This window comes from Peromyscus eremicus, chromosome 5 (genome assembly GCF_949786415.1).
Source record: "Peromyscus eremicus chromosome 5, PerEre_H2_v1, whole genome shotgun sequence".
In the NCBI taxonomy this organism is placed as follows: Eukaryota; Metazoa; Chordata; class Mammalia; order Rodentia; family Cricetidae; genus Peromyscus; species Peromyscus eremicus.
Window position 1 is genome coordinate 17011311 of NC_081420.1, and position 12623 is coordinate 17023933.

Sequence of the window (12623 nt, forward strand, 5' to 3'; positions counted from 1 at the left end):
TAGCTCCCCACAACCTTTATAAGGTGGATTTTAAAGCTCCTATTTAATAGAGGAGTTATCCAAGGTCAAGTACGTAAGTAGTGAAGCAAGCCAGAATGCCAGCAGCCTGTGCTGACAACAAAGCCTTTACATGTTTAATGAAACAGTAACATAATTGTATCTATTTTTTGGTTTGTTGGGACACAATCTCACAATGAAGCCGAGGCTAACCTCTAACTAACCATTCTCCTCTGCCTCGCAAGTGCTGGGATTACAGCACCTTAAGCAGAAGCCGAATGCCTTTTTTACTTGTTATTTAGGCCTAGGGATCCCGGTCACTGTTAATTTAAACGCAGCTTCCCCCCCCCCCCCATTTTGATACAGTATCATTCTTCGACTTCACTGTTTACTTCCATTCCGCTTATAATTGATGAATGGGAGGAGATTACTATATATCGAGTGCTATTCTGAATCTAAACAAGCAGCCAACAGCCAACTGCCGCCAAATGACCCGGGCTTTGTGCCTCTGCGGCGCTCCGCGGGTGTCCTTCCGCGACAGCCTGCCTTTCCGAGAATCCGTGTTCTTGCGCGAAAAAAAAAACAAAAAAAAACCCAAAAACTATATTTCCCAGAGGCCCCCGCGGCCCAGAGCGCGGGCTCGACCAACCCTTCCTTCCTTTGCCCATCCCCCGCATCGTCGCAGCGTGATGATGCAAACGCGTCGGGCGCCGAGAACTGACGGTGTTCTGGCTCGCGACCGCGGCGGCGGCGGCCTCAACAGCGGTAATAGGCGCAAGAGCGGCGGCGGCGGCGGCGGCGGCAGCGGCGACGACTGCAGGGACGACGACGGCGGCGGCGGCGGCGTCGGGGCGGGCGCAGCGCGCACAGGGGAGGGGTAGGCGGGCGGCGCCAGCGGCCTGGACTGCGGCAGCGACGGCCAGGGCGGCTGAAGAGGAGCCTCCAGCAGCCGGCGGTCGAGCTAGGCCTCAGCGGCGCCCGGAGCAGCTCGCGCCGGCCTCGGCGGGAGATCTCCATAGAGACGGTGACAAACACAGACGCGGGGGTCCGCACGCGGCCGGCGGCCCGCAGCCAGCTCGGGGCCCTCAGCCGCCGCCGCCACCGCCTTCCTCGCCGCCGGCGTGCGCGCACTCTCAGTTCCCGCTCGCTCCCTCGCGGTTCTCGCTGTGTCTGTGCGTCGCCTAGGGCCGGGCGGGGGAGGCCCTCAGGCCGCCGCCTCTGCCTCTCCCGCCCGGGAGCGGGAGCGGGAGGCCGGCCAGGCTCCACCATGGCCTCCGGAGCCGGAGGTATCGGAGGGGGCGGCGGCGGCGGCAAGATCCGGACGCGTCGTTGCCACCAGGGGCCGGTGAAGCCTTACCAGCAGGGACGACCCCAGCACCAGGTACGGGACCCGCACGCCGCGGAGGCTGGGCGGCCCCGGGCGGCCGCAGTGGGGGGGGGCGGTGCGAGGCCCCGGCTCCCCACGTGGAGGGGACCGGAGGGCCTGAGGCAGGGCCGGGGTGGCGACGGGAAGTGGGCAGAGCCGGGCCGGGCCGGGCCTGGCGGCGCACACGTGGGGTGCGGGCGGCCTCTCCCAGCCCTCCCGCCCTGGGGCTTTCCCCTGCGGGCACAGGGCGGGAAAAGAAAATCCAGGCTTCGGATACTCGGGTTTCTTTTTTTGGCGGGTTTTGAGGTTTGGGTAGGATTACTCACGACCTCGCGAGGGAACAAGGGAAAGAGATGTGCTAACAGGCCCATCGTTAGCAGGCTTTATTTATTTATTATGTATTTATTTATTTTTCTTTCTGGTGTTCCCGGGTTCAGGGTGAGTGGGGAGGGTAGGTTCCGCTGCGGCCCAGAGGGACTTGGGGAGGGGGCGCTGTTCCCCGGATCCTGGAATAATTCAGTCTTGGCTGCATTAAGAAGACATTACTGTTGTCCGGTCCTCTCATCTCCCTGGCTGGCCTTTCCAGATCTGAACACACTGTCTTAGCTTCCCGTTCTCTTTCCCTCTTAACCGAGTTATAGTTAACTGTGGCACTGAGGCATTTTGAAAGTCCCTCTCCACTCTTACGTCTGGTCTCTGCTGCGTGATTCTTCCTTCCTCTCTTCTCTCCTCCCCGCTCTGTATTTTGAAGGCCAGAATCAACCATTCTCTACACAGTTCTCCAGCTCTGATCTAATACACCAAATATTTTTAATACTGGGCGTTTTCTAGAAGTTTGAGATACTTTGGGCACACCGGGAGTGTGGGTGGTCTTACGTAGTTTAAGCCACCGTATGCCTTCGTGGATGTTTATAATTTTAAAAAGTTGATTCCTGTTGTAAATGAGATGTTTGGTTCTGAGAAAAATTTAATTGTTTAAAAATTGCTTGTGAGAATTAAGATGATAAAAACTCATTGTAACAATACCACTTAAAGTACCTTGGTGAACTGAAGTAGGAAGTGTACGTTTTAAGTTTATTGAAGAAGTCCTAATAACTTGTTTCATACTGTTAAATGTAGACTTTGTTTTATTCTGGATAGTGCTGAAATGGAATACTTAGCGTTTTGTTTGGTAATGTTAAATTGTATCACTTTCGACAGTTTAAAAAGTAAGATATGAGGAAAAGTTTTGAATAGTAAATGCTGTGGTTATGTAATCAGTAATTATTTGCCATTGGTTGGGAGGGTTGGCACTATTACCGTTTTCCCTAGATATGTACAGAATGCTGAGGAGCAGTATTTTCAAGCAGATTTTAAGATTCAAATCAGGTCACAAGCCTGGCCATTTTACTTAACCTAATATTGTACAGTAGAAGTTAAGACAGGCATGCTTTTCTCCTAAGAATAACGAATCACCTTCAAATGCTTGTTAAAGGAAAATGGAAAAATTTTGAGCAGAGAAATGGATGACTTTGACAGAGTTTAGAAAGGAGCTGATACAGTCTTAAGTGACAGTTATTTTAAAATGTACTCAGGTAAAAATCTAATCTGGGAGAGAAGATGCCTAACAACTAAAACGCAAGTTATTTTAGAACTGGTCCAGATTTCAGGCTGTATACCGTTTTAGAGCTTAGTAGTTAAGTCACCTAAAATACTAGCTTCTTGCCTCAGCTATTTAATTTTTTTTCCCCCTGAAACAGAGTTTCTGTGTGTAGCCCCAGCTATTAATTTAAAATGGAAATATATCTTAACGCTGAATTGGGATTAAAGATAACTGTTTATTGATTAGCAGATTTAATAGTGACAGAAATGACCAAAAAGTTACATTCAGAGTTACAGAAAAGAATACATCTCAGTTTTTGTTTCTGTCTTAAAGTAACTAGTCTTACCTGGAACTTGGTGAACTTCATTGTCATCTACCAGCAGAGCTTGTCAACTGGATGTTTTGCAGCAGCTGCTGAGTCATCCTGGATATAGTAAAGGAGCTTCATGACATGGCATGTTTCACACTAATGTTTGATAAGTGTCCAGGGCTTCTGGGCAAATGAAACCTTTGGTTGTGTAGTAGAAGGTTAGAATAAGAATAAGCAGGCTGGCACTATTAGTGGATACTGGACAGCAAATGTCAGATCAAATGCTTCATGCAGTCACCCACCCAGTACCCGTGACTCCTGCATTCAGTTGACTTCTAATTTCCTGTTTTGACTTCTGGTTTAGCTCTTCTGGGAAATGTCTAAATTTTAGCATTTTTCTACTTTTAACTTACCTTTAAAAAAATGTCACCTTGCTTGATGTTGTGGAGCTAGAAAGTTACTGTCTTGCTCAATCAGATAAAGGGAGTCACTGTTAAATGTAGAAGGAGCTGGTTGTAGTGGCACACACCTGTAATTCCAGCTACTAAGAGTCCGAGGCCAGGGGATTTTTTAAGTTTGAAGCTAGCATGGGCTTCATAGTAAGTCCAGGCTAGCCTGGACTGTAGAGTGAGGCTGTCTCAAGAAGTGTAGAAGCAAATGAGCATTGCAAGATGGTTGTTTTCACTTGCCTCTTCACCTACCCTGCTAACCAGCCACTTTTTAGCTTTCTTGAGGTAGGATCCTTCTTTGTGGCTCTCAGGCTGGCCTTAAACCTGAGATCTTCCTGCCTAAAATCTTCTGAGCACTAACCCAGGTACTTTTAAAAATGCTCATTTTTCTAGTTGGGAGTTCTGTTCACCAAGGCATTGTGTTTAGTTCTTGTCAGCTGTTCAGTCTCCTTCCCATTTCCTTTGTGTGTAACAGGGTGCGAAGGTTAAGCTGGCTGCTTTTTCTAGTAGCCACCACAGAACACTTGAGTTAAGAGCAGAACTTACCTCTGGAAGAACCTGTTGGCACCTCCTGGTGAGATAGACCTATTTATTTTTGCCCCTCCCTCCTTTTTTGGTGCTAGAGGTTTTCTGGCTTGGAGCTAAGGGAATCTACCATCCATCCTTACAGAAACAGAATGACTGACAGTCTGGCTTAGTAAGTTAGTGACCATATTCAACTGTTAAAACAGGTGGGGAAGAGGAAGGATTTGACTCACCCCTCCATCAATAGTTTAGATCGCCAGGCGGTGGTGGCGCAAGCCTTTAATCCCAGTACTTGGGAGGCAGAGGCAGGCGGATCTCTGTGAGTTCGAGGCCAGCCTGGTCTCCAAAGCGAGTTCCAGGAAAGGCGCAAAGCTACACAGAGAAACCCTGTCTCGAAAAACCAAAAAAAAAAAAAAAAAAAAGTTTAGATCAAGGGTTGGTACATCTTTTTAATAAAGGAACGAAACTATTTTGAGGCTGTGTGGCTGCCTGGTCTTTTTTATGGTTCTTTGGCAAGTGCAAAGACCATTTTTAGCTCCTAAGAGCAGGCCAGAGGATAGATTGGCCCACAGTCACGAGTTTGTAGAATCTGGTTTATGTGATAGGATCTTTTTTATTTTGACACTTTATGTGTTTTTTTTCTTTTTTTGATACAAATAAGTATGTCTTGCCTAATATTTGATGACTAAAGAGTATTCTCAGCTTTGAAAAAGTACTATTTCTCAGTATTTTATTAATTTCAGATGTCACTAAATCTATTTTCTATATTCCAGATGCATAATGCTTTTGGTAGATATAGAAGCAGAAATAATTGGTTTGAAAACATTCTGATGGAATCAGATGAGTTTGAATCCCTGTTCTGCCCTGAATTGAACAATGAAAAATTTTGCTTAATTTTGTCATCTGTGTATTGAGGATTGCCAAGAGTTAAATGACAAACACGTCTCAAGTGGTATAGTTAGAACTCAGTTGAAGTTGTGATTAAATAGAGCCCTGAGATATAATATTTTTAAGTTGTCTATGCATTTTGCTGTCTTTTATTAGTTTTTTTATCCCTCTGGTTACTAAACTTTTCCAGATACTAATTTTTTTTTTTTTTTTTTTTTTTTGAGACCGGGTTTCTCGCTCTGTAGACCAGGCTGGCCTCAAACTCACAGAGATCTGCCTGGCTCTGCCTCCCAAGGGCTGGGATTAAAGGCGTGCACCACCACTGCCCTGCAAAAAAAAATTTTTTTTCTTGTGGTGAGAGATCCTAGTGTGTTATCTTACCACTTTGCTTTTCAGGTTTTTAATATAACAAAAAAGCTCCCAATTATGTCTCTGTTTCTTGGAAAGTCCTACTGAGACAAGTCTAGCTTGAAATAAAAATGAATCTTTTGGTCAGATACTACTAAAGACAGCCATTTTATTAGGTACAGGGTATTGGGAATGTTGCAATAATTCTGTGTTTTCAACTTGTTTTCTGATATAGAGCTTTCTATAATAAATCCTGAGGTAGACTGGAACTCTGTGAGTAGCACACAAGTTGGCTTTGAATTGGCAATTCTGCCTGTGCTCAAAAAGCAAAAAAGGTGTATTTACATACAGTCTTGATGTTGGAGATAATTTATTATCAGAAAAGGTAGAATGCCTTTTTCATCTATAAATATTTCAGTTTGTTTGTACTTATTTTTTTCATAGTGTGGTTTGAGAAATAAACTCTTAGTCTCAGTATTGAAATGTGGGATATAAGATAGTTCTTGGGGTTTTAACTGCTGTGGCCATGAATGGATTATGTTTTTCTTTGTTGTATTTTAAGGTTTTTGATTTTTAATTTTTGTTTTTTTCAAAGACTTGCTTTTACTTTTTTTTCATATATGTCGTGTGTGTGTGTGTGTGTGTGTGTGTGTGTGTGTGTGCGCGCGCGCGCGTGCGCGCGCGCGCTCTCAAAACCACTGCCAGACTTCTGTTAAATGACTTGCTATTAGCTCTGACCCCCAGGCAACTTTATTTATTAACATACAAATAAAATCACATTTCAGCACAAATAAACTATCTCCATAGTGGAGGACTTGAAGTAGTTGCTTATCATGTAGCTAAAGGCTGTAGATAGAGCATTTTAGACCAGAGTTCACTTTTCTTCATGACTTGGAGTCATTTAACCTAAGAGTTTGGTTACTGAAGCTTAAGGGTGTTAGTTGTAATGGCTTCAGGTCAGTTTGTATTATACCTTTCTTTTTTATTCTTTGGGCTGTCATTCACTGTGAGTCCTCTTGGGCTGAAGCTAGTGTGCTGGTTAAATTTTAGTTGAGAAAGTGAAGCTCTCTCAAGTACAGTTGCTGCATGCCAGTGACCCCTTATCGGAACTCTTTGACTTTCAGTTTGTTCTCAGATCTTCAAGATACTTAATGCTTCTGTATGTGACTTTTGGTTAAATATAGTGCTGTTTCTAACCTGTTCTGTAATTGCTTTATATGGGTAGGAATCATAAGGATCTTTTATTATTATTAATGAGATTTTCTATTCATTTTACATACCAACCACAGATTCCCTTCACCTCCCTCCTCTCACCCCTCAGCCTTCCCCCCAGCCCCACCCATTCCTACCTCCTCCAAGGCAAGGTCTCCCATGGGGAGTCAACGGAGCCTGCACACTCTGCTAAGGCAGGCCCAAGCCCCTCCACCCTGCACCAAGGCTGCCCAAAGTGTCCCACCATAGGCACTAGGCTCCAAAAAGCTGGCTCATGCACCGGGGACGGGTCCTAATCCCACTGCCTGGGGGCCCCCTAAACAGTTCAAGCTAACGGACTGTCTTGCCTATCCAGAGGGCCTAGTCCAGTACCATGGGGACTCCACAGCTATTGGTCCACAGTTTGCGTTTCCACTAGTTTGCCTGTCTATATGTACATTTTTTCATCATGATCTCAATGTCCCTTGCTCATAGAATCTCTCCTCTCTTTGATTGATGGACTCTTGGAGCTCTGCCTGGCGCCCAGCTGTGGATCTCTGCATCTGCTTCCATCAGTCATTGGTTAAGGGGTCTATGATGACAGCTAGGGTATTCAGCCATCTGATCACCGGAGTAGGGCAGTTCAGGCACCCTCTTGACTATTGCCAGTAGTCTAAGGTGGGGTCCTCCTTGTGGATTCCTGGGAACTTCCCTAGCACCCTGTTTCTCCCTACTCCCATGGTGTCTTCGTTTAATCATAGTATCTTTTTTCCTTGCTTTCCCACTCTGTCCCTGTTCCAGCTCGAACCTCCTGTTCCCCTATGTTCTCATCCCCCATCCCTTGTCCTCCATTACCCCCCTCACCCCCCGTTTTTTTCATGTAGACATAAAGATCTTTCATATTCTGAGAAGCTTAAGGAACTCCACAGAAAGACTTTTCATCCCATGATCTTGCTATAAGCTTACAGAGATCCTCTAGTCTCTGCCTCCTAAGTCCTGTGTTTGTCCTTTTTAAAGTATAATTTATCTTGTAAGCACTTTCAAGTCTTGCAATAGGAGGATAAATAACTATTACTCTATGTGTGCTTTATAAACGTTAGGTTTAGGTCCATAATTCTCTCAATATTATATAAGATAAAAATAGGGAAATGATGAATTTGTGTTCTTCAGAATGAATGTTTTTAGAACTGTGGCCTTACCATATAGATCTGTATTTTTGTTTAGAGACCAATAGAATATTATATTATTATTGTTTTTCCGAGACAGGGTTTCTCTGTAGCTTTGGAGCCTGTCCTGGAACTCACTCTGTAGATCAGGCTGGCCCCAACTCACAGAGATCCGCCTGTCTCTGCCTCCCAAGTGTTGGAATTAAAGGCACGTGCCACCACCGCCCGTCAGAATATTAATTTTGTTATACTTATCAATTGTTATTTATACCTTTCCAGATAACAAAGCAATTACTATTAGTATTCAAGTATCTGTTTCAGAAAGATTTTTTTTCCACCTTTTCTCTTGATAGAATTTTCAAAACCTAGTTGTTATATTTGCTTCCAAAGTAGAATTATGTATTCTGCCTTGTCTTAATTTCTTTTTGTATCTACTAAGCTCCTCTTTTCTTTCTGTGATTCTCTGAAATCTGATTAATGCTGCTTTATGAGAGAAATTTACGCCTGAGATTACTTTATCCCAGCTTGCTTATGCTTTTTTCATTTATTAGTAAAATTATCTGCACCTGTTTATGTGATACCTTGAGAAGTACTTCCATGTTATTTTATTTGATTTTCATCGTCATTCCAGTGGGCACTTCCTCCTGGAAGGGATATTCTTAAGAATAAATCAGAGAGGGCTGGAGAGATGGCTCAGAGGTTAAGAGCACTGTCTGCTCTTCCAGAGGTCCTGAGTTCAATTCCCAGCACCCACATGGTGGCTCACAACCATCTATAGTGAGATCTGATGCCCTCTTCTGGCATACGGCAAACTTGCAGAAAGAACACTGTTTACATAATAAATATAATAAATTTAAAAAAAAAGAATAAATCAGAGAAAAGGGAGGTTGGTATTCAAGTTCTGCCGTAGGTCCAGGATGCATGGCTCATGCTGTTACTCTTGTCACACACTCATGCTTGTATCTTGGGCATGCTACTTAATGGCATTGTCTCTCTTCATGGTTTGGTTTTCTTAGGGCACTGGGGATTGAGCTCAGGCAAACACTACCATGGAGCTATGTCCCTGACTCTTCATTCACGAAGTGCCATATTCTCACTGCATAAAGTGATTGATTGTATTAAATTGATAAATATTTGGAAATTGCTTAGAAGAGTGCTCAGATCCCACTACAGCTGCAGTGAGTGTCAACTGTAGTATTATGTCTTGTTTTTCCTTTAGAAGTTGCCATCCTAAAGCTAATTGCTCAGATTTTTAGAGAAAAGATTTCATAATATAAAAATTTTACCACCAAAAAGAGGTCTTAGGTTATTTCTTGAGTTTGAATTATGTTGGATTAGTTGGCTTATTTCCTATTTTAAGAGGGATTCCTCTTACTCTTGTTTAATTTTTTTTTTTTTTAACTTGTAGTGCTGAGGAATCTAAACTCAGGCCTCAAGTATGAGAGGCATGCAGTTTACCAGCTGAACTATATCCCCAGCTCTTGTCTTTCTTGAAGAATGTGATACAAAATAATGGTTGAAATGGTTTATATTGTGTCTCTTAATGTTCTAAGGTACAGAATGATGAAAGCATTTACTACCTTTTTAGTAAATTTCGTTGGAAACACTTGTGTTTTGCTTGGCATGACCTTCTGTAAGTACTTACTTACGAAGATAAATTTTCTAAAATAGTCTTATGTATGTTTTCTCCAACAGGGCATTCTTAGCAGGGTTACAGAATCCGTTAAGAATATTGTTCCAGGGTGGCTACAAAGATACTTCAACAAGAGTGAAAATGCATGTAGCTGTTCAGCAGATGCAGGTGAAGTTCCACACTGGCCGGAAAATAGAGAAGATGAGCGGGTGATTTATGCTGCTGAGGACAGCACGAACATTGACGATGGGAGAATCACCCCCGAGCCCGCAGGCAGTAACACAGAAGGTACATAGAGTGTGAATATTTGGTGACAAACAGACTTTCATATCGAATCTTAAATATCTTTATATTACCTGGTTATGATACAGTCTTATTGAGTGGTGTATAAATCCTGTATGGGTATATGGAATCAGTTTTCAACTGAGTATTTTTTACTTAGCAGTCTTAAAAAATTATTACTTTGTGTTTATGTGCACATGGGCCAGCATGCCACTGTGTGTGTGTGTGTGTGTGTGTGTGTGTGTGTGTGTGTATATAGGTGTATGTAGGTGTGTGTAGGTAGGTATAGATCAAAGCACAGCTGTGTGGTGGAGTCAATTCTCTTTTCTCCTTTTACATGAGTTCCCAGGCATTGAACTCAAGTCACCAGCCTTGCATAGTAGTCCCCTTTATCCACTGATCCATTTTGCTAGCCTATACCAGCCTTTTTTTTTTTTTCTCTCATTAAGGGAGACTGATAAATCAGTGAAAACTACAAGCATTGACAATTGGACTTTCAACTTAAAGTTTTATAACTTCAGTATTTTGTGGCTTTTGGCAAGACTATTTTTTTTTGACACTGTAAAAATACTTATTTTTCTGTTCATGTTCTGTTACTTTGGGGAATGGTTGGGGAGTAGATGATGAGGATGGTATGTTGCTGATCACATCTAGGTCCTGTGTATGTTAAGTAAGGACACTACCACTGACCTAATTTAATGTGGTTTTGCTTTTACTGTGTTTTGATAAATGTTGAAAAATTTTTTTTGGAATAACTGACTTAGATGTATGGCTTGTTGTATGTAATTAGAAACATATATTCCTATCTAGTTGGCCTGTAAAGAGAAATAGTGAAATGGTCTTGAAAGAGTGGTTACTTTGAAGAAAATTATAAATCTAGTGTTCATAGATTTATAACTAACCATAGTCAGGGTTTCCATTGCTGTGAAAGGGTTGATTTCATTTTACAGCTTACATCATCCAGGGAAGTCAAGGCAGGAACCTGGAGGCTGAGTTCAAGGAGGAATATTGCTTACTGGCTTGCTCCCCATGGTTTTCTCAGCCTGCTTTCTTATTGCACCGAGGACCACCATTCCCAGGGATGACACTGCCCATGGTGAGCTGGGCCCTCCCTACATCATCAATCAAGCAAATGCCTTAGCTGGGCATGGTGATGCATGCCTTTTAGCTAAGAACTCTGGAAGCGGAGGCAGGTGGATATCTGAGTTTGAAGAGAAACCCTGTCTTAGGCCCTCTCCTCCCCCATAAACAAACAAAATATCAAAATGAAATAAAATGCACCATAGGCTTGCCCACTCCGGTGGGTGTATTTTCTTTGTTGAGGTTCCCTTTTATCAAATGACTCCAGTTTGGGCCAAGTTGACATAAACCAGGATGTTTAGTAGTACTCAGCTTGGCATAGTCTTTGAAATTTTGCTGTTTTTTATTAGGATAATTTGAATTTTGATATCTGTACTTTTCATAATTTCTTTCAGATGTTAGCAACACTATCGAGGCTTTAGCTGGTGATTGCTTCAAGTCCACTTTCTTGGACTTTCTGTTTTTTGATGCGATTTCTGGTCAGCACTAGTGTACCCATAGTAGCACAAAGTCCTTTCTCAGTTTGATGAGCATATTAGAAAGGACTAAGTAACCCGAGTTTCTAATTTTATATCTGTAAAATTTTAATTGTGTGTGTTTTTATGAACATAATGGAATTAATTGGAACTTAGCTTTTGTTCATTAAATTACTAAATTTCTTACGTAGATTGTCCATGTTATGTATATTTTTGTAAATTTTGAATGTAAATTATGGGGGAAAAAGTATAGAAGATGCTACAGTGTACTCCCAATGTTGCCTCTTATTGTTGGTAAGGTTTTACACACTGTTAGTGGAATAGACCAGTAAGGAAAACTTCAAGAATGTACATGTTAAGTTTTCACTGAGATGAGACTTTAGGCCCCTGTGCTAAGGATAGAACCTAGGCCTTTGCACATGCCAGGCAAGCACTCTAACATTGAGCCTTCTCTCTGACCATTTAGAAACAAGGAGGGCAGCTTTTTGATTCTTTTTCAAAACTCAGCAGCAGTTTTTCCTCTCCTTCACTTTTTAGATTTGATCTTACCTCCTGTTTTAAAACTTGTCAGTCCCAGATAGTTCTTACAGTCTTCCTTGCTTTTTCTCAAGGCATTTATTTGTTTGATCTGTGGTCAGTGTGTGGAGTCAGGTCCCACTGATAGCTCTCTACAAAGTTGAATAGAAACTGTGCTAGATAGAGCTGAAAAATGTGAAACATTTAAATGTAAAATGCATTCTCAAAACAATCTTAGATACATTTGCTGTTCAAGTAGTATCAAAATGTGGGAAGCTAGCTGAGTATTGTTTAAATAGGAAGTTTTGAAATAACTTTTTTTTTTTTTTTTGTTTTTTTTTGTTTTTTTTTTTTTTGGTTTTTTTTTTTGTTTTTTTTTTTTGTTTTTCGAGACAGGGTTTCTCTGTGTAGCTTTGCGCCTTTCCTGGGACTCACTTGGTAGCCCAGGCTGGCCTCGAACTCACAGAGATCAGTGCTGGGATTAAAGGCGTGCGCCACCACCGCCCGGCCTTTTTTTTGGTTTTTTGAGACAGGGTTTCTCTGTGTAGCTTTGCGCCTTTCCTGGAACTCACTTGGTAGCCCAGGCTGGCCTCGAACTCACAGAGATCCACCTGGCTCTGCCTCCCGAGTGCTGGGATTAAAGGCGTGCGCCACCACCGCCCGGCTTGAAGTAACTTTTATGTTACTAGCTAAGGCTAGAGAGTATTGAACATTCAAGTAACTCAGCAGTAACAGAATTACAGTTTCAAGTTTCTCCCTTATCGCATTCTGCCCAGGTACCTCTGTGTATATACTTGTGTGTGTGTGTGTGTGT

General features: G+C 42.7%; 1 protein-coding gene across 3 annotated transcripts in view; it reads left to right on the forward strand.

Annotated features, from left to right (window-relative positions):
* The window catches only part of Nup153 (nucleoporin 153), a 63715-nt gene that overhangs the window by 12914 nt on the left and 38178 nt on the right, over positions 1-12623 (forward strand). For 2 of the 3 annotated variants that reach the window (XM_059263032.1, XM_059263031.1), the window contains one exon: positions 9518-9743. In XM_059263032.1, the coding sequence (XP_059119015.1) occupies positions 9518-9743 (226 nt within the window). Of the gene's footprint in view, positions 1-1122; positions 1379-9517; positions 9744-12623 lie in introns of those variants that run through there. The other variant, XM_059263030.1, reaches the window with a different exon arrangement.